The sequence below is a fragment of the Macrosteles quadrilineatus genome, unplaced genomic scaffold (genome assembly GCF_028750875.1).
Source record: "Macrosteles quadrilineatus isolate MER2022 unplaced genomic scaffold, UCM_ALF_1.0 Scaffold_8__2_contigs__length_117827958, whole genome shotgun sequence".
Classification (NCBI taxonomy): domain Eukaryota; kingdom Metazoa; phylum Arthropoda; class Insecta; order Hemiptera; family Cicadellidae; genus Macrosteles; species Macrosteles quadrilineatus.
The window spans coordinates 15,483,860-15,509,508 of record NW_026542601.1 but is presented as its reverse complement, the minus strand read 5'-3'; the positions used below and the strand labels follow the sequence as shown (position 1 = coordinate 15,509,508).

Genomic DNA, 25,649 nt, shown 5'->3' with positions numbered 1-25,649 from the left:
TCATTGATTTTATTCCATACTTACTGAAAGAGAATATTGCGTTTGCGCTATCTTTGTAAGTACGAGCATAGATTAAACATACTCCTCAAGGAGGAGTATGTTGTATCTATGGTACGAGCTTACGTTCACGGCACGGCCGCCTTCAACTACAGGCCTTGGCCTGATAGAATTGGCAACGTCGCAAGTGGTGTTGTTCAGTGACAGACGTCGTCAGGTCGTCTGCAACATGGCGGGTGACCAAGTGAACTCTGATTGTGGTATTTGTAAAACTAAAGTTTTAGACAATGACTGTGCTTTAAAATGTGATGGGTATTGTAGTTTTTGGTTCCATTCAAAATGTGTACACATTAATAAAAAAGACTACGAACAAATAAGCCGACTCTCTGAAAAAGTTAGATGGTATTGTGCCGACTGTGATCTACGTGTGCAATCTGAAGTTCAGAAAAACGATAATCACCTTGATTTAAAGGTTTTGCTTGAAACAGAGCTGCGGGATATTAAAGTCATGATATCATCTCTATCTTCAACTCAAGTGAACATAAAAAACAAACTAAATGTTCTAGTGAATCATGGTATCAAAACCAAGTCTAATATTAACCTTATTTTAGAACACTGTGGCCTTACTACGGATGTAACCACGAATTTTGACGAGATGAAAACCATCGAATCATTGGACAAGTTGGTTGGTACCTCTGAATCTGCCGTACTAAATTCGTCGCCAAATGTTACCCAAACTGCGTTAGAAGAGTCTGTCAAGCTGTCAAGTGTCAACAGTGATTTTGAGGTTAGCCTTTCTAATCTTCAACCAGTTAACAACAACAAACCCTTTTCTACTTTGGTGATTGAAAAGAAACAGCCTACTAAATCTAGCCTACCCCAACAAACTACTAGTCAGATAACTGGTAACACATTTAACAGTAGTAACCCTGATAATAGATCAACTGCCATCAGCAAACCTAGGCTAAGACCTACTCGCATTTTTTCTAACACCAATGAAAATTTGTCTGAATCTCGAGGAAATGTCCCCTCTTATGCTGACATTACAAAGCTTCACAGGCCGAATCAAAATTATAGGCCTAGAGTTCGAGGTCAGTCTCAGCAAGATAAACCTATCATCGGAACGAAGGGAATGAGCGGTTCTTCTAACCTCAAAGTCGTCAAGAGGAAGACATGGATATTTGTTTCAAGACTTTCTCCTGGTGTGTGCTGTGATGATCTTAAAACCTACTTAATGGACAGTAATATACAAAACGCTGACTGTGAAGAACTACCTACACGATACACGTCCTACAAGTCTTTCAAAGTCGGTCTGTATCCCATGGATGCTGAGAAAGTGTTGGTCAGTGAGTTTTGGCCGGCTGGTACTCTCATATCTAACTATGTTCAACGCAAAAGAAGGACTTATATTGACTCAGGGTCTGTAAATGAGACTAGCAATTCTTTAAACGAAGAGCGCCCCAGTCTCCCTGCCACAACCTAGGTAATGATCATGACCTAGGCCTAGAACTCAATATCACATCGAACATTAGTAAAGACTTTTCTACAAATAGGCTTGTGCTAACATTCCTGTTTCTAAATATTCAAGGTTATGGTGATAAACAAACTTTGCTAGAAGATATGTCACTGCAACATAACTATGATTTTATATGTCTCTCTGAACATTGGATATCTAAAATAAATGTAGACTTCTGCACCCTTAAGGGCTACAATCTAGTCAGTAAATTTGCCCGTGATAGCTCTAGCAGAGGTGGAACTCTAATTTTTTCCAAAAGTGAACTTCAGTGCTGTGAAATTAACCTTTCAGACTTTTGCATTGAAAAGTCTATTGAAGCGTGTGCTGTAGTTATAAGTAAGCACAAGCTTATTCTTATCTCTATATACCGCACACCAGATAGCAGTGTATGGCTATTTCTTGAAAACCTGGAAAAAATCCTCCACCTTATCTCAAAATGGCCCAATTACAAAATTATAATTGGTGGTGATGTTAATGGCCAGTTCGACGTTACCAAGCCAAGTACTCCGGTCACCAGACTCCTGAACCTATTAAGACAACATAACCTGTATCACCACAACGACCAACCAACAAGATATAACGCCTGCCTTGACAACGTGTTCACAAACTGTGGCAGCGACAACCTCTCCACCTCTGTTGTTCCTTGTCACTTTTCGGACCATGATGGACTCGCTCTGTTTGCTATTGTATGTAAAAACCTTGAGCCTGTAAATACAGACGAGAATACCTTTATAAGGCCTTTCTCTGAACACAATCTCACACTTTTTAAGTCAAAAATGCTCAACACTGATTGGACAAAGGAATTGACTACCCTTGGAACACTACAACCAGGTAACATTTTTCAAAACTTTTTTGACACTTTTATGCATGAGTTTGCTTTGTGTTTTCCACTGATTAGATCTAAGCCTCAGAATAACAAGAACACACTTAAACATAGTTGGTTTGATGATAATTTATTCAGGCTCAAGGAACAACTTCATCTTAAATACCTTAACCTTAAGTCTAGTAATAATTGTCCTACCCTTAAGTTGGAATATCAAAATTCTAAGAAGTTCTATAGAAAAGCAATCAATGATGCCAAGCTAAAACACAATGCCAAGGTAATAGAGAACTCGCAAAACAAATGCAAAACTGCTTGGAAAATTGTAAAAGAGAACTCTGGTGGTAGTAGAAAAAAAGTTGACATTCCTTTGCATCCCAATGATCTCAATAAAGGTTTTATTGACTCTGTAATTAGTATTAGATCTGAGATAAGTAGTGTAAATACTTCTTTTGATGTTTTTCTAAAGAATGCACCTCAAACAAATGCATCTTTCAGGTTTGGTTATGTAACTTGTGATGAAGTCCTATCGGTAATTAGGAAAATGAAAAACTCAAAAACAAAAGATATTTATGACATTTCTAACTGGTTCATCAAAGAGACCTCCTCCTGTGTTGTTTTCCCTCTCACAGTATGCATAAATGCTTGTCTTCAGGAAGGACACTTTCCTGAATTTTTAAAATTGTCAAAGATCTGTCCGATTTTCAAAAAGGGGGATAAAGCTAGTCCTCAGAGCTATCGGCCTATCAGTCTGGTACCGACTTTGGCTAAGGTAGTCGAACATGTGATTTATAACCAGGTGAGAAATTTTTTTGAGTATCATGCTCTGTTCAACGAACAACAATTTGGTTTCAGGGCTGGACGCTCTACTACGGGGGCCATCGATGCCATGGTCCGCACAGTCTTCAATTGTTTTGAAAGTCGAGAGGCTGCTTGGGCCACTTTTATTGACCTAAGCAAGGCCTTTGATTGTGTTGACCATGGCATCCTCCTCCAAAAGCTGGAGTATTATGGTATCCGTGGTGCGAGCCTCAGCCTATTCAGGACATACCTTGCTGATCGAAGACAGGCAGTTTGCATAGGCAATACCTGGTCCTCTGTCCTATCCACTAACTGTGGAGTACCTCAGGGCTCAGTATTAGGTCCTCTCCTGTTCCTCATTGCCATCAATGACCTGCCCTTCAGCCTCAACTGTGAAGCATATTTGTATGCAGACGATACCACCATTCTAAGTAAGGGTGCAGATGTAACGCAGCTTGTAGCTGCAGTGGAAAGTAGCCTAAGTTTGACCTCTGAATGGTTTGCAGCAAATAAATTCCTTGTCAACGAGGACAAAACACAGTCTATGCTATTTAGCTTGCGGCCTATACCTCAAATGGAGGAAACTATAAAAAACAACTCAAATGTTAAGATTCTTGGAGTAATTGTTGATCCCCAACTAACTTGGAACTCCCAGGTACAACATATATGCACAAGACTAAGTAGGCTTACTTTTTTATTTAGAAAATTAAGGAACCTTCTGCCTCTAAATCATCTAAAAAATGTTTACTTTGCACTTGTCCAGTCAATTCTAAGCTACGGGATAATCCTTTGGGGAAATAGTTACCACATCAATGATGTTCTTGTTGCCCAAAAAGAGATTATTAGAACTATATTTAACAAAGATCAAAAGGAACATTGTAAACCATTATTTATTAACTTTAATGCTTTGACTGTGATAAACCTTTATATTTATAATGTATTGTTATCTAGTTTTAAGTTGCATGAAACCTTTGCTCTAAGGGGTGATTTTCATTGCTTTGACACTAGGAAAAGAGAAAACCTTGACATTCCTTTTACAAGACTGGAAAAGATTAAAAGAAGCCATATTATTATGGGTAGAAAGTTGTGGAACAAACTATCGCCAAGAATAATTCAACTCCCTTACAATAGTTTTAAGAATACAATTTATGAATGGCTTGTCAGAAACCCCCTGTATAAGATTGATGAGTTTTTTGCTCTACAACCAATGACATAACCTCAAATGATTATTTAATACCAGCCTTGCATGTATTTTCAGCCTGTCTATAGCTTATCTGCTTTTGTATGATTATTTATTTGCATGATTTGTAATAATTCTTTATTATTACTATTAGTTGCTTGAACTTGACTTGTGCCTCTACCAGCATGTATTTATATAATTTGACTGTGTCTCATGCATTTATATAATGTCTATAGACGAATAAATATCATTTCATTTCATTTCATCATTTCATTTCATCATTTCATTTCATTTCATTTCATTTCATAAGATAACATGGCAGACAGGTGACATCAGCTCATTAATTCGCACTTTATTGATTTAAATTTAAATTTATGAACATAGGCTACATTTATTAAAATATTGAAAATAAAACATACAGAATTGAAAACCGAAACAATACGAATTAAAATTCTATATCTGTACATTTTAAGTGGAGTCAATATTGTCATAGTCCAGTAACCAATCATTCGTAAATATACAAATACCATTAGCTGCTTCCAAACAAAACAGCTGTTACAACACCACTTGCGACGTTGCCACTTCGAAGGCCGCGGCCTGAAGCGGCCATGGTCTATGTAGTCAAATCCAAGAGGTATGGAGTAAAAGTTATTAAGAGTTAAATTCCTTAAAAAACCTTCAAAATAAAAGTTATTTGTGCAACTAGTGAGAAAAGTGAGCAATTGACTCACTTGAGAGAAATCCTTACTCACGAGCCGTAGGCGAGTGAGGAATGGTTTCTCGAGTGAGGCAATTGTACTTTGAACTCGAGTTGCACATTATACTTTTCCTACAGTTACCATAAAACAAATATATTGGTGAAGAAACATAACCTATTTTTACACAGAAGTGAACTTTTAATATAACATTTAATGTGAAGTGACAAATACAACAGCTGACCAGCTGATTTACAGCCAGTGCTGCCAACATATTTCGCGCGCATACGACGTCTCGCCTGCATGTTACGAGCTTACTATTTCGTGCCTTCACGTTGGAAATCTGGAGTGAGACAAAGTAATTAGAGTGAGACAATGTTAACACTGATGTTAACTGATGAGCGAATTGGCCACTTTGCTTTCTCAAATCAGTGAGAGAACATCTACATTGTTAGGTAACTGTAGGAAAACAAATATAACAATTTTTGAATTCCAAAAATCCTTTCTTTTGCACCTTTCAATCCAGACAGAGCGTATCTTTTTTTGGAAATCTAAAATATGACACCTATGTCGGATTGAGTTTTGGTTTTAGTCTTAAAATAGGCAACTTCATTGTATATAGCTAGAGCAAAATCCATAACTAACTTCTTTTATCTCAGAAAGTAAAGTAAAGTTTTTAGAAAGTAAACTCGTATAAACACACAGAACAAACGTGCACTACTTACATAACAGAAAAATCCTCTAAACACGATAATTATAGAGTATAAAATAAAAAAAATATATATATACATACGGAATTATTATTTTTTCCTTAAAAGTACCTGTGAACCAAAATTTCCTCGAGGAAAATCATTAGTACCGTATTCTCTGAGCGTATTATTTTGTCAATGCCCAATGCTATTTATCCAAACAAATTTTGTGGTTTGTGGGTTTAGCATGTATCTAGCGGCAAGGCGGCCGTTGCCGGGACTGCAGTGACGTCATCGCGTGCAGTCCGCTCTGTCTGGCTCACCTCTTTTACTCCATACATCTTGAGTCCAATCTACCTCTACCTGTCATGTCACCTGTGCCTGTGACCTGGTCGTCCTGGTCTGTCAGCTGTCTGTGAATATTTGATTGTGTGTGAGAACAAACATAACCTAACCCTTATTATTGAATTGATTTAAAAAAGTTACTTCTTACTAAGTAATTTCCTCGTAAATATATTGAGTATGTCTATGACTTCAATATTACAACGAAGTATTAATTCATGCATGTTTTCAATTATTTGACTTGATTCTTAATCGGTCTGGTCCAGGTGAAATAATATAGGGTACATTGTTTGTTTGAAGGGAAATCTACTAACTTACACCAGAAATGACGGAAACCCAAGCAAATCAAAGAAATACTAATATTTCTTCTGCGTTGACATTTAATATTCTAGCATGCTGTAATATGTCAATGGCAAGGACAGCGATAATGAAATTACCACATTACGATGTGGAAACTCCAGTTTTCATGCCAGTAGGAACACAGGTAACTAAACTTACATTAACAAAAGTGTACAATAGATAATTTAGTGCAATTTCTTTGATTTTTTTGGAAACTATTTACTGTTTCGAGAACACAAGATCAGTCCTTCTTGAGATGTCTACTAAGAGGATCTTTAGCTGGCAGCAGCTGGTGTGTGTGATCCTATCTACACAGCGGAGACCAAAACGGAGAGACCGTTGCTACAAGCCAGACCAAAATACAGTGGCAATACCCTGTTAACTTGATTTTAAAGGGATGATCGACAGAAATTCTGTTTCCCACCAGAAGTCGATAAACATCAAAGGGTGTTCCAAACATTATGAAACAATTGTTTCTGAACCTCTACGATGTTTGCAACCCTTCCCCGCTACCCACCGCACCTATTGACCACCACATGACTACTTGCCACACACGCCGCCGTGGCCAATGAAGATCCTCTTCTGTAGACATCTTCAGAGGGACTGACCAACTGACACTGTGTTCTCTTTTTTGTAAACACATGTTCCTAACCCCAGTGTAAACGCGGCTTTAGTCTGACATGGCAGTAGGGCCTATGTACTCTTTGAAGGAGTGGTGAATCCTTAATGCTAGTCTAATCACAGGTGCCCTACCGTCCAGCTATTCATGCCTTAAGGTTAAAGCTGAAAGCTAAGGTATTTACATTTTCCTTGGAGTGTGGCATACTATACTTATATCTTTACCTTTTAGAATCTTTCTCTTTTATTTTTATGAAAACCTGCAGACCCCAAATTGTCTAGGTTTTAGTATTGCTTTCTGCCTTATTGAAAGCTTTACAGTTTTATTTGAAAAAAATCTTTTGGCCTCGTTTAAAGGAGCTTTATGTATGTAATTATTGACAAATTGATTTTATTTCACAGGGCACATTAAAAGGACTTCTACCAGAACAGTTGAAGGCACTGGACTGTCAAATTATGCTTGGGAATACTTACCACTTAGGAACTCGCCCAGTAAGTATGATTTTTGCTTTAGGAACTATTAATTGGATTTTATTCAAAACGTTTGAAACAAAAATACTGTTGGTTGAGATAACTTCAAGGTTTTTTTAAACTAAGTGTGTTTTTTACTAAGTGTGTTTTTCAACTAAGTCTAAGTGTGAAATTTTCTTGTGGAAAATTCACCTGGCTTAAATTTTTTTAATGTTTAAATTTTTGATCTAGATCCTCTGAAATATTGTGAAAATTATATAGGCTAGTCCTAACTTAAAAAAGGGAGTTTGTCTTTATAAGACAAAATAATGCCCATGATCTTGCACTTAATTTCATGTGATCCAGTAGGTTGTTAGACTTATTCATATTGCTCCAGTGCAAACGGACGTGAATTCATAATTGCAACTAAATTGACCTAGATACACCCTCAAATAAATCGGTTACCCCGCCGCAGCAAAACAGCAGAATAAGTGAATTTCCATTTGCCTAATTTTCAATTGAATATATGGTACTTACGTATTATACGGAGGCCACTTATTTTACAGCGCGCTGCGGCGGTTGGGTTAAGTTGGGTTATCATAAATATGTTTGTAGAACTTTCCTAGTTTCGATATGAATCGAACTACGAGATGAGTCATAAAAACTTATGATAACCTAACCTAACCGCCGCAGCGCGCTGTAAAATAAGTGGCCTCCGTATAATACGTAAGAACCGAATATATTTATATAACATTAGGTTCAACAAGTGCCTATGCTTGCTGCAAAAAGGGGGGGGGGGTGGGCTAATAAAGTGTGCTTTTAAGTAAAATTTTAATAGTTTGGTATAAAATAAATAAATTTGCCAAGTTTGATCAAATTATATCCGCAAACAAGCAAACTACAACAGTTTAAATACTTTCATAAGGATGAAATAGGAATTTTAATTTTACAATGTTGTAAGGATAAATTGGGAAATTATCCTCCCAAGTTAGTGAGTCGGTGGCTCATTCGGTAGCGTCGTGGACTTCGGGCCCAAGGCAGCGATGTCGTGGGTTCGGATCCTGGTTACTGCCGTAAACATTTTATCAGTACAAATCACCTTTGTACTGTACCGGCTCACTCCTTTCATTGCTGTATACAATCCACGCACTGGCGGTTAGTCTATGTGGATAGGCAAATGCAAGGTTAAAAGAGGCTATCAACCTCTCTTTTGTAATAAAAAAAATTACGTTTTGAGGGTCGAAAATAGGAAAACCAATTTTTACCCAATAAAATACTGTTTCCATGATCTCGCCCTAAATATTCAACCCAAATTTCATCATAGGGGTTGGACAAAAATTACTCACATTGGCCAAATACTCGCTAAGGTCCACGAGCAGGAGCAAGCATCCTCGGTTCCCATGGCTTTGGCCTAGCGGTAAATAATAATTGTTCGATTTTCCTTCTGCATATTATCCCATTATTAGCCAGATGGCATTACTGCCGTTTCTTTACTATTTTAAAGAAGAAAAATAATTTAGTGATACGATAATTAGGCTACTGTTGTTTTTGCTGGGTTATTATATATAACGTATATATATTACTAAGCAAATCAAAATACCACAGTACCCTAAAAACATTTTATTTTATATTACTTACATGTTTCGGACATTAATGCCATGATCACAGTATAGTATATAACCTATTAGTTTCTTTTATTTACAAACATTATTAGATATTTCTTATTAAAGAACAGGTGATAATTTTTATATTAAGGGAAGGAGGTGTTTTCTTTAAGATGTATAATTTCATTGAATATTACGTTTTGATTTTGAATTTGTGTCAAGTTTAGTAAATTGTCTTTGTCATTAATATGGTGAGTATAAATATAAAAGTCTTCCTTTGTATTCATTTTTTCACCTTTATTTTCAATATCCAGAATGTGCATATTTTTATTCATTTCTGAATATGTATGGTCGGTCTGAAGTATATGTTCGGCGTATGATGATTTTTGTGTTGTCATATTGTTTGATCTGATTGCCTGTATGTGCTCTTTGTATCTGACTTCAAATGTTCGACCTGTTTGACCAATATAGTATTTTTCACAGTTGTTACATGATAATTTGTAAATTCCTGATTTCTTATATACATTTGGTGGGTTGAGTATCGGATTTGTTCTTTTTTGTATTATGTTGAAAGCGTTATTCCTTGTTTTATAACTTAGTTTAAATTTTGAGTTCGGTAATGTCTTTCTTAAGGTTTTGTTTAAGGATGAGCTGAATGGAATACATATAAATTCTTTCTTTACGTTTTCTTGTTCTTCTACTTTCGTTCTTTTTGTTTTTTCATTTTTTATTAATTTTTCAATCATTTTTTCTTTGTATCCATTTGTTCCTGCAATTCTTTTTATAGTTTTCTTTTCTATTTCAAAGTTGTCTTTAGACATTGGTATGTTAAGTAGTCTAAATACCATTGATTTGAATGTAGAAATTTTGTGTTGCCAAGGATGGTTTGACTCAAATGGAATGATTAGGTCAGTTTGGGTAGGTTTCCTATATATATTGAAATTATGTCGATTGTTTTCTTTAGTAATTGTTATGTCTAAGAAATTTATCTTCTTTTCTTGTGTCTCCATCGTATATATATAAAACGTATATATATATATATAGGCTATATCCCCAAAAGGTTTCCTGGCTACGACTTTGCACAGTTTAAATATGATCTGAATAACAATTTGTTGTTGGAAGGGCCCAGAGTTGATCAAGAAGGCAGGTGGATTACACAAGTTTATGGGTTGGGACAGAGCTTTGCTGACGGACTCTGGAGGCTTTCAAATGGTGTCACTGTTGACTCTAGCTGAAATCACTGAGGAAGGGGTCAAGTTCAAATCACCTTACACAGGTATATTGGAATACTGGAATTATTGCGTTTTAAATTTCCTAATATTTTCTTGTATTTGTGAAAATATGTCTATGTTTTATTGTAAGTTTGTAATCAATGGGCAAAGGAGATACAGTTCTTTGAACAACAAAACATAATCTACAGAAGAACTCCAATTGTCTGAATCAATTGGGAACAAACCTTATTCGCATAGTAAAAAATTTGGATAATTGGATTTTTATTTTTACCAAAATTTAGGGTACGGTATTTTAATGAAAATAGGACGAGTCATGCAGAGCTTTTACTATTGCTCTTGCCGCGATCACAGCGTACAATTATGATTTTCTGTGACTGCGGCAGATAATGATGTCTACAAGACCACAAAAGATATTCAAGATTTTGCCACGATTGCGGAAAACAACAATGTTGATGTTTCTCTGAGCACGGGAGACGATGATGATGTCCACACGATCGCAAAAGAGGTTTTTTGTGAATTTTGCCGTGATCCTGGCATCTGCCTTCTTCAGGCCTATTGACGATTCTTATTACTGTGGTTTTAAGTTTTTAAAATTAATTATGTACCTAAATGATTTGGATAGCTTGAGTTCGGATTTAATTGAAGTTCTACTGCAATTGTGAACTAGCAATATATACCTTTGGACAGGTATTTAGTGTACTGGTTACATTTTTAAATCTAAAACCAAACAACATTTAGCTAATTGTCATCTGTGTGTATAAATAGACCTAATTATGAACATCCATGGCACCCGTAGGATTTTTCAGGGGGTGTTGGGGGAAAACTGCCATCTTGATCTAGAGGTAAAAGCTAAATTTTTGGCTGGCTGTCTAAAACCTGAAATCATCTATAAAAACCATTAAAATTAACTTTACTGTCTGTGTGAACTGCTTTCTTCTTTTGTTATATTTAACTCTTTATAGCTTTTGTTTGTAGTGTTTACACAAAATTAACATTAATTTTTCATGAAATATTTCAAAAGCAAATATTAAAGAGTTTTTTTGCATGCTAATAAACTAGGTGCAGGCCTATGTAATGCAGTTGTCTGCTTGCAATATTTAGCGGAGCTAGCATATTAATCCAATACTTTATAAAGTCCTTGCTACATCTGTTTCTCATAAATGAGATTAAATACTTGCAGTTTCCAATGTCAATTATATATTTGGTTCACATAAATGGAATGTCTATTTGCAGTACTGTATTCAAAGTCAATTATAAGTCTGGTTCATGTAAATGCAGGAACCAAAGTCCAAACCATATAGAGTGCCTATTTGCAGTATCCAAAGTCAATGGTACGTCTGGTTCACGTCAATGGAATGTCTAACTTACTTGCAGTATCCAAACTTACTTGTATAAAAATAATAATAAATTTCGATACATCACTTGTGTTAACAATGAACTCTTACACTTTCAGAAGACCAGGAGCTAATGTTAAGCCCTGAGACTTCAATAAAAATCCAAAATGCAATTGGTGCAGACATAATCATGCAATTGGATGATGTGATAAAAACTACGTCCACAGGACCTCGGGTGGAGGAAGCCACATACAGGTGAGTTGGTTACTACACTCCATTCAAATTGTGACATTTATAGCCTGGAATGGCTGAGGTGTCTCGTGTAACTGTACTGGCTATAAATACCTTAAACACTTTAATACTCAGCTATCTAGAATCATCCTTAGGTGAACATGGATTACTTTAAATTAATTACTCCTTCACGTTAAGTTTACCACTCTTTGAAATAGATATTTTTTTATTATAAATGTTAAATTAATAAATTTTATTTCAGTAAACTCATCTCGTCAGATTTTAAGTAAGCTGATTATACAATAGCTGACAACAATATGCGACAATAAACTACAATCAATATCTTACTTTCATTAATTTAATTACTTCCAATCAAATTTTACAAGTGACAAACTAGCACAGCTAATATCCTGATTGAACATTGAACCTCTTGACATATGCATACAAAAGGCAATCTGGCACAAGTCCCTCAGTATTTCTGCAGACCCCTCATCAAATCCAGCTCTAAGACTAAACCCACAAGAAACTCATCACAAGTCCTCTTTTGCCTTCCAAACATCATCAATAGCAGAAAATACACAAAATATCCATCCAATACCATACCCAACAATCAACAAAATCCCACCTTGGTGTTTTCGACCCCCGAAAATTGAGCTAGAACTTCCAGGATTCACTTCAAAAAAGGATCATATAGAAACACAAAGAGCCGTGGCCATAGAAATGATAAACACAAGGTACAACAACTTTTACAAGATCTACACTGATGGGTCTTTGGACCCCACCAAACCAAAATCTGGAGCCGGCTATTTCACAGAACACTCCAACACCTCCTTTTTTGTTCCAACAAATTCATGCTCAAGCACCGAAACCGAGCTTCTAGCCATCAACGCAGCAGCTGCCCACTGCATAAGTTTGGAGAGTGAGAACATATGCATCCTCAGCGATTCAAAAAGCGCACTACAGCTTCTAAAACAATATAAGCCTTCAAACTATTATCATATAACAGAAGAAATATTTCATCTCCTGGATCTAGCTTCAGGCAAAAATATTTGTTTACAATGGATACCGGGTCACTGCGGACTGCACGGAAATGAAGAAGCTGATAAAATAGCAAAAGCAGCCTCCAACATGCATCCAATACCACCGAAGCAACCAACTCTCTCCAGTTGCATAGCCACAGCTCACAGAACTCTGAGACACAGGTGGGTAGAGAGATGGAACGATGAACCTACTGGCCGCCATCTTTATAGCCTCCTCAAAGAACCCAACAACATCGAAGTCTTCAAACACCTTCCCAGATCAGTAGCATCGTTTGCCTCAAGAGCAAGAATAGGACATATAATTACACAATCCTATCTCTTCCGATTTAACCTGGCAGAGTCACCCCTGTGTCTCGTTTGTCAATTGGAAGAAGAGACTCTAGAACACATCCTCCTGCATTGTCCCAGCAAGTCAGACGGGAGAGATGAGCTAAAGAGAAAACTCCAACCTGACTGTTCCCTCAAAAGAATCCTGACTGAGCCTAACTGTTGGAGATTAGCAAGCTATGTATACGAGAGACACCGTGTGGTCGGCATCACTTGAAGCTGGAAGCACGCACCAAGAAGTAAGAAGTAAGTAATATCCTGATTCTAGCAGATTCGTTTTTTCCCTAGGCTGTGTATTGGACGCATGTTTTAAAATTTAAAACCAATTGTTTTTCCCTAACTATTACACACTACTATTAACAGGACTACAAGATGGTTGGACCGTTGTCTTGCCGCCCATGAGAACCCTGGCACACAGAACATCTTCCCCATCGTGCAAGGAGTTCTGGATGAGCGACTCAGAGTCGAGAGCGCCAAGCAACACGCACAGCGCGACGTCAGGGGCTTTGCTATCGGTGGCCTTAGGTGAGAACCACAAGATACATGGTTAGACTTGGTTCATCTCAATCTTAGTTGAAACCTACCTAATGGCAACAAGGGTGCCTAGCCTCTCCTTAAGAAGTGTCACTTTTCACTTTTAAGTTACCTTTTTCTGTAAAGAATTATCTATTGTTAATAGACTATCTGTCATACAGTAATACGGAAAGTTCTTGAATTTTGAATGCAAAAGTTGATCACTAAGTAAATTATGAGAGCATTGAATTTGCATGGATCTTTTTGGCCAAATTATAGTGTTTAGTATCATTATTCACCTCACCCCACCTCTAATCTTGATGTGGGTTTGTGTCCCAGTGCTGCCAATATTTGTTCAGCACAGTTCATTCTTTTACTGATGTGACTCATCCCTTGTTTTGCTTGAATGTTCCGCGCACAGGGCAGAGGCCCTTGTGTTCTGGCAAATGCAAGGTTAAAAGAATCTACCGCTGCAGCCAGGATCATAACTATCCTTGTGTATAAGTGATACTTTTCGTGTTTAATATGTTAATTTATTTTGATGTCTTAACATATTGCATGCTTTAATAATGTTGTGCTTGTAACTTAACTAGTCGAAGAAAAATTTGGCCTACAGACGGAGGTATTTTGTCATAAAAGAAGCCCAAAGGCTATAAAATATGTGTTCCACAGTGGTGGAGAAGCCAAAGATGACTTCTGGCGGATGGTACATCTGTCCTCTACACATCTGCCGGATGACCGTCCGCGCTATGTCATGGGCGTCGGGTTTGCGGTGGACCTTGTAGTGTGTGTCGCCCTGGGCGCGGACATGTTTGACTGTGTGTTCCCTACCAGAACTGCTGTAAGTAATGTTACTATTGATTACAAACCATTAGGAACATAGGGAAGGTTACCTCTGCACAAGTATTTAGTTTAAAAGGTTACAGAGTATAGGTTTGATAATCTGACCTTAGATATATATCCCCTATAAATACAAAACTGACTGTTAGAGAGTTTTCGTCACTCAGTTGTCACTTGTCTGTCATCGGTAAAATTAACGTTACATGGCCCAAAGTACGTGGCCTGGTGACAGCCGATATTAAAAATTACGAAAAGTTCTGAGCTTTGGTGAGTGTAGAGAATACCAAATTGGGCTCTATTTCATTCGCATATATTTTACAAAGGTTATTTTATTATTTTTACAAGTTTTATTTAGATTTTTGTCACTGGCCCATGTCCTGGGCAGGATTCTGCATGCACAATCCTAAACATAAATTCTGTCTTATCCGAGACTATGTTATTTACCAAGCACTTTAAACGTTTGATATTATTTTTGTTTCATAGTAGTAGTTACTTTATTTTTATTATAGTCTTTTTATAGTATCCTATTATTAGAGTTATTGGTTTTATTTAAAAAGCTCATACTATGTGTGAGTGGCACACCCAGTGTGAGTTTTATTTGCGCTCTGATTGAAAAAGGATAAGTGATAAGAGCAAACCGTACCGGTTTAATGTGTTATAGTTAAAATAAAAATTTCCAGAAAGTTGCCAAAATTGTTTATTGGTGTAGTGCCAATTTTTTCCCCAACTCCGACTTTTTTCCTCCAACCATGGTATCCTTAATATCGCCATTCTTTATGAACTTAAAAGTTGGCATTGCTTCAACATTGTACTTTTTCGCAATACTTTGGTGATTGGGTACGTCTACTCTCAGAAAGATAACATTCGGAAACAGTTTGGCATATCTATCAAAGTGGGGTGATATTAATTGGCAAGGTTCACACCACACTGCAAAGAAATCTATCACAACAAGCTTTCCATCTCTGTTGGCTTCATTCAACTTATTTGTCAAGTCTTCTTCGCTTGTCACAACTTGTAGGTTGGCTAGAACACATTAAAATTATTAATTATTAGGCCAAATACACTTTTACTTTATATACAGTAGGACCTCGTATTTCAAATCTGAAGGGGATATGATAAAAATTTGAGTTATCGAGTTTTTTTTATGAAATATTATGTTAGATTATGTGTTTTTTATGTTAGAGGTTCGAGTAATGAATGTGCTATACCAAAAATGTCAGATACCCTAGGTATTGAATTCTTACAACGATGTTAACCTTTATAACTTGACTATTAAACGCGCAAAAGCTTGTTAAAGTGATTTCAAGCTATTTACGTACTGAAGGGTAACTGTGGAAGCCAAAGCATGCATGCAAATGGTATACTGAATTACTTTCTCTTACTTAATCGGCCCTGATTTAAGCCACGTCTCCACCTAGCGCACATGTTCGTCAGTGTTCGATTGTCCACCGAACATTGTTCGGTGTTGTTTTGGTGGAGACACCTTTTCGAACATTCTTAGTGTCAGCGTCCCTAGTGTTGACTCCTGTTTGGAATCCTGTCCAAATTCAATTATGACACCAATAATAACAAAGAAAATCGTTTTTTTTTAGCGAATTTCCCATATAGGGAATAAGCTATTACCGTAGTACTCATGGTAAGACCTGGACGCGGGACCAATTTTTTTTTTCGTTTCGAGGTCCCTAGAGGCCAAAAACACCATCCGTTCAAATTCATATATATATATATATTTATATATTTATATATTTATATATTTATATATATATATATATGTGTCCGTTAGCACGATAACTCGAGCAAAAATGATCCGATTTTGATGAAATTTGGTACAAACGTGTAAACCTACGTTTATTCGAACGAGTTCGCGATCCAGCATGATCGGACCATGGGAACGGGGGTTTACGGGGGGTTTTATGGGGTAAAAATAGGTTTTTCGCATTTTTGACCCAAAAAACATAAAATTTAGCAATTTCTTTCCAAACCATTTTGTAGAGCTTAAAAAACAAATAATTTAGTATATTGAAGCGTTATTATGCGCCTAATGGTTACGGAGAAAATTCCAAAAAACTGTAAATTTAAAATTCCCATGTTATTCTTATGGAGAATAAGTAAACTGTTGTAGTTTGCTTGTTTATGATCATATTTTAATCAAATTTGGATAATGCATTCATTTCATACTAAGCGATTAACATTTTACAAAAACACCTTTTTACCCTCCCTGTTGCAGCAAACCTAAGTACTCGTTAAACTAATGTTATTTAAATAGGGAATGAATGTGATATTTTTAAGGAGGCATTTTAGTGTAAATCCAATCAGGCAAATGGAAATTCGCTTAGTCTGCAGGTTTGCTGCGGCGGGGGTATTTATTTTAGTAATGTAGGTACTCTTTGTTTTAAAAGTTTATATTTTAAGGCCTAATCTAAGAGTACAATAAGTTTATTATTGTTAACAGTACATGCTACTAATCCTTTGCTCTGCTAGCCTCACACTTGGACTATCATTCTTGTGCCATTAACACTTAGTATTTATCAGCCTTGTTTTAACTGTAATGTGCCACTTAAAACTTTAATCTATCTCAACAACAAATTCTAATTACTAGAAGCTCACCAGGAGGTTCCCCAGGTTGTTGGTCCAAGGGACGCCACCACCACGTAGCTCCAACAAATAAAAGCAGTGTGATCTAAAAAAAAAACAAAAATAAAAAAAACTAGCTCATGTACCCAATGCTTTGCAATGGCAAGAACAGTGTTAAAGGATGTAGTCCCTTCACATAAACCACCTTAAAAGTTAAAACCAATACCTCAGATTAAAATTATGGCTTAGACATTCTATTTCTCTCGAAATTATCTTCATTTTTAAAGAAAAACAATGAAAATCTGTGGAGTGGTTGTATCAGAATCAGGAAAAAACCCCTTCACATTTTAATATTTGGTAATATAACATTTTAAAAGATTTTCATAGATGTAAGAGTATTATTTGGAGCAAACTGTTACTTCCTTGACCACTTCAATATATTCAAAATATATTTTATTTTATTTTACTGTTACCGTTGCAAATAAAAAAAGTTCTCTATTCTGATATTTTCTCACTGAATCAAATCATAATAAATAATTGAGTTTTGGAGAAATTTCTTAAGTAATGACCTTGTTATTTTTTAAATTAGCTTTAGCATATTTTTAGCATTTAGCCTACAGTTTATGTAACATTAAAATAACTCCTTAACCAGTCTGAAGGTAAGGTTCAAGCTAAAGTCTATCATTTTATGTAGATATAAATAGTGTTCATTAAAATTTTAAGGCTTAAAAGTATTACTATACGTCAAAACCTCTACCATAAATTCTAAACATTGCTTTAGGCAAGGTTGTCTAAACCATGGTACTATCTTGGTAATACAATTCATTTTTCAATGTTTCGCAGTTTTAAAAATTGCTGCAAAATACCCTGAAAAAAAAATTAATAAAAAACTATCATAAAACTTACCGGTACCAACAAGATCAAATACACAGGGGGAGGGGACATGTTCGTAGATCTGTTACTATCCCCTTCCGTTGATTGACTGATTCAATTATAGCTGCACAGATGTTGTGTATTTGTCATCTCAATAATTAATTATGGCAACAATTTTATAACAACGTTAAAAACATACAAGTAGGCTACTATAAACATCCCATGGATATATCAGTATGGAGCAGATCAAAATATAAAGTATAACACCTCGAGTAAAATCTTTGATAAAAAATGTCTTCCTCCTCAGCAAACAATAGTTTTTGGATAAAGGATGCCTCAAAGTGCAGTAGAAATAACAGCACAGTCCAGAAGTAAAAGTCTATTAAGAATAAAACATCACGACAATAAATCAATAATGACATATACATTATGTTTGTATTTGACAATTGTGAGATTTGATCTAGCAAACCTCTGGGTCCTGTATGAAAAAAATACGTTTATAATAAAATTTAAAAAATTATTAGTATCATGAAGGCATCAAAATTGCATTAGTTTTAAGATGAAAATGTATTATTTATATACCAAGAGTTGTTGAAATATATATTTATTAATTGGATCATATATTGCTAGATTGTATAGAGGCTATTGTTCTGTTTCTAAAAAAGGATATAAATATACATCCATTTTAGAAATATGTCCATTTTTAAAAAATGAATTGTTTTATTTATTTATCTTTTTTTTATCTGATTTACGAGGAGAACAGTTTACGTTAATTTAGTTATTGTTGTACAAGTGCTAATCAGGTACGCCAGCCGCAACAGAAGGGCTGGGCTGTATGTCCATTGTTGTATTTAGTGCTAACAAATTTATTATTGTACATTTATTTTGTAAATAAAAGCACTTTTTAATTTCATTTCACTTGATCTTTCCATCTGTCTGGTGCTTACTGGTCTCCCCTCAAATACTAAAATAAGAGCATTTTCGGGTCTTCTCGCCGCTTATTAAGTTGGCAAAAAGTTTTCACCACTTACTTGAAAGAAATTGAAAAAAAAAAACTAACCATACAATTGAGTTTTGTGCCTAAAATCAATAATTGATGAGCAACTATTTCAAGGTAAATTTAAAGAACAATATTTTCCTCTTCTTTCCCCTGCAATAGGGGTATTGCAAAAAATAGACAATTGCAATAAGCACTTCACAAATATATGCCAAAATCCCCATAAAAAGGAAGGGTACTCTGCTAGCAAGGAATTTAATTTACTACTGTATTTTTTTTTTAAATTTTACAATGTAAGCTAAAATTAAGATATTTTAGGTCTTTGAAAACATTTCTGTCTCAAATTGAAACCTTCCTTGGTTTCAAATGCTGTCAGGGAAAAAGATATTCTCTTTTGAATATGGTGTGAATAACTCTTGCTTAACTAACCATTGTCATTGGTGACCAGAGGTTCGGGTGTGCACTGGTGGACAGTGGACAGATAAACCTGAAGCACAAGAAGTATGAGGAAGATTACCGGCCCATACAGGATGACTGTGACTGCAGCACCTGCAAGCATTACACTCGCGCCTACCTGCATTGTATAGCTACAGCACTACCAGTGGCATGCCACCTGCTGACCGTACACAACCTGTCGTACCAGGTAAGACATTGGGTTCAGTTTTATCATTTTTATTTGCTTATAAGCCACAGAGATTATTGTATCATGCAAATAAGTGGATATCTGTGAATGTACGTTTTCATCAAGGCTCGGGATTGGTGCTAATTGTTTAAAGTACACGCTATATTCCATTTTGGTTACAAACATGCTACAACTGTCTATAAACTATTATGTTTTAATGGATAAAATTTAATTCAAATTCTGTCCTTAGAAAATTACAGCTTAAATGTAATACTGCCTGAAGGCCAGTAATACGAGGGTTGTTCATAAATTAATGTCTCCTTTGAGCTCCTGTCGCAGTCAAGTGAGCCGGTTCAAATCTGAGACCAATCTAGTTTCTTCAAGTCTAGCCAGTTCTCACCACTTTGGGAGTATAAATTTCGTCATATGAAACAGTTGTGAAAGAAAATAAATACTCCAGATACTGAGGTCTTAGTCATCAACTGCTTTTAAAGTCCGTCCCCAGTTGTCTGACAAGAATGGAGTAAGGTTTTTGGATTTATAAAATGCGAAAGAGGTGGGGTAGACTTGGAATTTCATCAGTCTCGTTTGAGGCAATGACCAAAGCTAGAGAAATATTTGCTGTGGATCACGGTGTGACCGAACAGGAGAGATTCCCAAACTAATTGAAGAAGTCTCTCTTTCAGCTATAAAATAAAGCACAACAGCAAACACTGGTAGCCCTAAACACATTGGCCATCAAGCAAAGTTTTTTTAAATTTTTTACTTCAACAGGTTTCCTACTGTCCGTCTCATTCAGTTTTGTGAAGTCTCCACTCCAGACACCCAGTACAATACACTGTCTCGGTGAAAACTGATGAACACCTGTCGTTTTGCAAATATGTATGACCCGCTGTGAGCTGTCTAAGCCACATTTTATACGTCAAAACACTTTTCTGTATGGATATATATCAACTGGCAACAGATTGTAACATGGGTTGACCCCCTTCCTTCAGAAACTTAAAGTTAATAACATAATGTGACATAGGCTAATAGACTAATAGGCCATTAGTAATATGAAACAATTAAAACCCTCCCATCCACTTTAATGAAGTAAAAAAAAGAAAATTGGTTTAAGATTACTGCTAGCTTGCTTGGCTGCAATAAATCGATGAAGACCTTAATTTACAGACATCCCTCGAATATTTTTTAATTGCAATAGATCCTCTATAATCCAACATTGTGCCACTCCGGCACTCCAGTAATCTGGAGTCTTTTGACGGGTGTGGTCTTCTGCAATCGCGGCAAAATTCTGATTATCTCCTGCGGCCATATAGACAAATAGACATCATCATCCATTCCACTCCCGCTTTCATAGAAACATCATCGTCATTAGTTTGCCTTAATAAAGAAGCATTTTCATTCATTCATTGATTCATCGTCATCTTGCGCGATGTTTGACAAAAATCTTGAACATCTCCCGCAGCCGTGTAGACATTATCGTCTCCCACCATCATGGAAATGTCATTGTCGTCATGCCCGATCGCGGCAATAGCGGTTTCTGATTGTGCGATCTTCGGAGACGTGTTTTAGTATATTTTAAGTGTTTTTATTGATAACATTCCCGTAATCCGGCATTTTCACGGTTCTATATCTACTGGATTACTGAGAGTACTGTAATTGATTGAGTAAGATATACAATCATGCTACATAATCATTTTCTGTTTTTAGATGAGGCTTATGAAAGGAATGCGAGAGAGTATAAAGGCTCAACGATTCCCGGAGTATGTACAAGGTTTCATGAGCAAAATGTACTCAGATAGCAAGTATCCAAAGTGGGTGACTGACGCTTTAGCTAAAGTGAACATTCATTTGACACCAAGTCCCAACAGAGAAAATGTGACAGAAGTTCCAAATAAAAAACCTTTAAAAGACTCTTGTAACACTTGTACATAAAGTATTTCATATAGATGTTTATGTTTACATCAATAACCAGTCCTTCCTTTCCTTTCAGTAGTGTCACAACGACCAAAACAATTTTTGAGCTGTTTCATGACATCCAATATAATATTTGACTGTTGCACATTCTCACCATGTCCAAAAATACAATAACTGCAATAAACATAGCCTTTCTACAAGCTTTGGACGTCATGGGATTGGTCGTCGTGCAACAGCGCACTTTATACTCTTAAAAAAGTATTAGTAGCACCACATCCAAAGCCGCTGTTAAGCCATTTGCACGACGTCCAATAGCTCAGCTCTGTTGCACGGCTTCCAGAGCGCCTACACACTGTGAATTGTTTTTTTTTTGTCTTTATTGCATACTAACCTAACATAACCTAATTTAACCTTGATCTGATTGCATTTGTGTTCAATCAGACAATAAAAAAATTCCCTTATTTGAAGATTAATTCAAATTTCGAGTGTGTTTTGAAAGTAAAAACAATATTTACTCAATCAATTGCCTAAATAATTGTTGGGACCTCCAGAGACCTCAGTATCTGGAGTTTTTTATTGTCTTTCATAACGGCTTTGGACGTGGTGCAACTGCTACTTTTTTTAGAGTATAAAGTGTGCTGTTACTTGACGACCAATCCCATGACGTCCAAAGCTTGTAGAAAGACTATGTTTCTAGCAGTTACTGTACTTTTGGACATGGTGAGATTTGGACGTCGTCAACAGGCAAATCTTTTATATTGGACATCGTGAAACAGCTCAAAAATTATATTTTGGACGTCGTGACACTGACTTATATCAATGGACGTCCTGCAATGCATCCTTTACCATTAGAAACATTGTTGGTCAGCAAGTCATTTTGTCTAAATTCTAGACTTTAGGTCAACTATGGACCAGACACATAACACAACTTGCAATTTATACATTCAAGGTCGGACATTACTGTGGAAATCAAAAGGTAAGTTTTAAATAATACATCTAGTTGTATTGTATGTAAATTTTACATCTATTTATAGACAACACTATCAATTACATTTGTACAATTTTATGCATATACACAACAAATATATATATTTCTATAACATTAAATAATCACCAAATATAATTTACAATGCTCGTTAAAAACTTAAAAAGGTAAACAACGTAAATACAACAAAAATTCAACTACACGTTCTTACTAAAAATGTAAAAACAACAATAAACATCATGTCAAACATGAATCTCTATCTACAGACTATCATCTTGTTTGGAATCATTGAGAAGGGAAGGATTCACACCTATACGAGCTATTGTACCTATTTATTATGTTTGTTTGCTATACTATTTATCGGATTATGATTTATTTTTTTATTGTCAGAAGTTAGAAACCTCTAGGTATGTGTTCACCAACCTAAAAACTATACTTTTTAAGCTTTACAGTCCTAGCTCTAGTTAGATTGTAAAAATAAATCAATTTAACAATGTTTTTGATTAGGTAGTGAAATTTAGTAGAACAGTTATACTTAATTAGTATTTATAGAAAACCCATGTTTTAGTCTTGGAAATAATCGAAGGTATTTTGTATAGATTTGTTTGTATTCTGATTACAAATTTACAATATTTAGCTAAAAACGTGTGTGTAAAGTAAAAATTTAATTAGTGTTACTACAAATGAGACAATATTACATTTTTTGTAGGTTAACCTAGTTAAACATCGGGGGTGGAATTTTGTTAAGAAAATTTCCTAACTCTCAATGTTTTTTATGAATTACATTTTCAGGCGGTGGAGTCACACCTAGAAAAGGCCATTGATAGTCGAAGGTTCAAGCCATACAGATCTGGACAGGCGCAACAATCAAAACAAAATATGATAACAACTTATTAAAAACTGAACTATTCTACTGTACATCTAAAGCTATATTCAGTCGACATGTAACACCAATACAACAAGAAGCTTTTCCGCTCGAATGTGACATGAGTATTATGTAGATACGATGACGGGCATTGCTTTGGTGTAGAATACAAGGGGATCTTAACATTAAAGGAACAAAATTGTTCACACATTTCCTCTAACACTAATCGGATTGTAACATGTAATTTTACAGTTATTTGAACCAAAACGGGTTTAAAACATGATTCAATATTTGTGAACATGAATGACTAGTTTATGACTTATTCAATGTCCTGATTTCAAAAAGATTCGTAAAGGGGTGTTTTAATAAGATGTTAAAGCAAACACAAAGGAAAATCGGTCTTTGCCACAAATAAAAAAAAAAACTAAATGTGGATTTGAACTCAACTACATACTTTCTGAATTTTGCAAGGTATGCTTTCGAGTACATGATAGAATATGCTCAATCCTAAAACACCCCTCAATCTGATTTATGAACTTTCCTGAATTTCCAAAAATGTTTTCCATTGGACATAGTTCAGTGTCGTTTAGAATCATGAGTCAATTAGCTTAACCAAAGCTCCACAACAACTAAACTTAATTATTAAAGGAATATTTACAATGAGTCACAGCAACAATGATTAACTTAACCTAAAGTAAATCTAAATCTACTGATAACGAATCAAAGAATTTTGTCAAATGGGCTTGTTTATTACACCAGTCAAACAAATTAACCCTTTGGCTGCCAAGAACTTTTGCTGTTTTCTGTGCGAGAACGGCCAGCTGAGTTTTCTGTGTGTAACCGACAGCTGCCAGGGCTATTAGCCATATGACAACCAGAATTGCCAGGCCAAATCATGTGATTTTGCAATGTTTTTAAAAAATAACTATAACTTCCCTTATAATATAGATAGAACCTTATTTCTTTTTTTGTTTTAAAGATAAATATGTGCTCTAAACGTTGATATATATTTAAATTAAAACTGGTCAAAAATTTTTTGCACAACTAATAAAATGATATAAAATAAAAATTTTTATAAAACATATTTATTTTTTCAAACTAAAAATTTTTTTCTAAATTTCACTTAACTCATTAACCAATACTATATTTCGATTTACTATGTTGTTTTGTCATAGTACACCAATTTTCATTAATTTTGGACAATAAATAATAATAAAAAAAATATTTTAGAAAAATAGTAGTGTTGTTGCAAAAATCTGTCATTATAGGCCTACACCCTAAAATAAACATAAAACTCAATAGCGTCAGGCAATTACATGTAGTTTTTTGTATTTTTTATATTTTTGTTGCTGAAATATAATGAACATTAAGAAAAAAAATAAAACTTAAGGAAATGAACAGCATAAAAAAACATATTTTACTTACATATAAGTGAAAGCGGCTCAAGAACTGGAGAACAAAAGTTTGGAAACTCTTGAGGTAAGTTCACTTAAAATCTTGAGAAACACTAAATAAAAGTAAATTCACAAAAACAAAAATGTCAAGTCAATAAAACGTTTCCTTAATATCTACTATTTACATATATAATACATTTTTGGTTATTTTTTCGAACTAAAACTTGCAGTTGTGCAGCGTGACACAGTCCAAGTGCAGACCTCTCTTACACTTGACGCAGACAGTCCTGGAGCGCCTCCTCTTCCCCTCTTCGTTTTTAGATCCACTGCATTCAATACAATCCTTTTCCCTTTTTCCATCTAACTTTTCCACTCCACACGTTCGATTTCCTTGCGGCGCATCTCCTCCTCCGTTCTCACCTCGTGCTTGATTTTTTTCTGAAAGCCAAACATCTGCTAGTGATTCAATGACAGCTATCTGGAATTGTAGTCTGGACATTGGTTTGTCTGTATTCATTTTATAAATTACGTAGCTGTTCAGGCACATTCTTCCAAAAATGTTAAATACAACTTTCTTCCAGTGCTTCATTGTCCTCCTCTCGTCCAAATAAGTGTATAACATCTGATCTGTGCCGTCGATGCCCCCCATCCCATGATTATATTCGTATACAATTTGGGGTTTGTTTTTGATGATAACTTTCCCAGATCTCCTAATTGTATATCTTACATTTTTGGCTTTGGCATTAGTTGACATTATTATAAACTGTGTCCTATTAGTCGGTTTTTCTCTATATGCCATCTGTAGGATTGGCCCTTTTCGGACGTACACCTTCTTCCCTACATCATATTTCCCT

General features: G+C 35.5%; 3 protein-coding genes across 3 annotated transcripts; 2 read left to right on the top strand and 1 right to left on the bottom strand.

Moving 5' to 3' along the window:
- Positions 1 to 97: 97 nt before the first annotated feature.
- Positions 98 to 6,085, top strand: LOC129000214 (uncharacterized). Its single transcript, XM_054427169.1, has 5 exons — positions 98 to 257; positions 609 to 1,339; positions 1,996 to 2,199; positions 2,989 to 3,789; positions 5,945 to 6,085. Exons 1-5 carry the CDS (start codon positions 98 to 100, stop codon positions 6,083 to 6,085), a joined length of 2,037 nt encoding a protein of 678 aa, XP_054283144.1.
- A 41-nt stretch (positions 6,086 to 6,126) lies between these two features.
- LOC129000213 (queuine tRNA-ribosyltransferase catalytic subunit 1-like) lies at positions 6,127 to 21,569 on the top strand. Its single transcript, XM_054427168.1, has 8 exons — positions 6,127 to 6,524; positions 7,400 to 7,489; positions 10,174 to 10,327; positions 11,737 to 11,872; positions 13,579 to 13,740; positions 14,401 to 14,569; positions 19,461 to 19,655; positions 21,345 to 21,569. Exons 1-8 carry the CDS (start codon positions 6,366 to 6,368, stop codon positions 21,567 to 21,569), a joined length of 1,290 nt encoding a protein of 429 aa, XP_054283143.1. The 5' UTR covers positions 6,127 to 6,365.
- On the bottom strand, positions 15,251 to 18,309 carry LOC129001683 (uncharacterized). The gene is made up of 3 exons (XM_054429075.1): positions 18,049 to 18,309; positions 17,176 to 17,248; positions 15,251 to 15,591 (listed from the first exon to the last, which is right to left on the bottom strand). Exons 1-3 carry the CDS (start codon positions 18,085 to 18,087, stop codon positions 15,266 to 15,268), a joined length of 438 nt encoding a protein of 145 aa, XP_054285050.1. The 5' UTR covers positions 18,088 to 18,309; the 3' UTR covers positions 15,251 to 15,265.
- Positions 21,570 to 25,649: the final 4,080 nt, after the last annotated feature.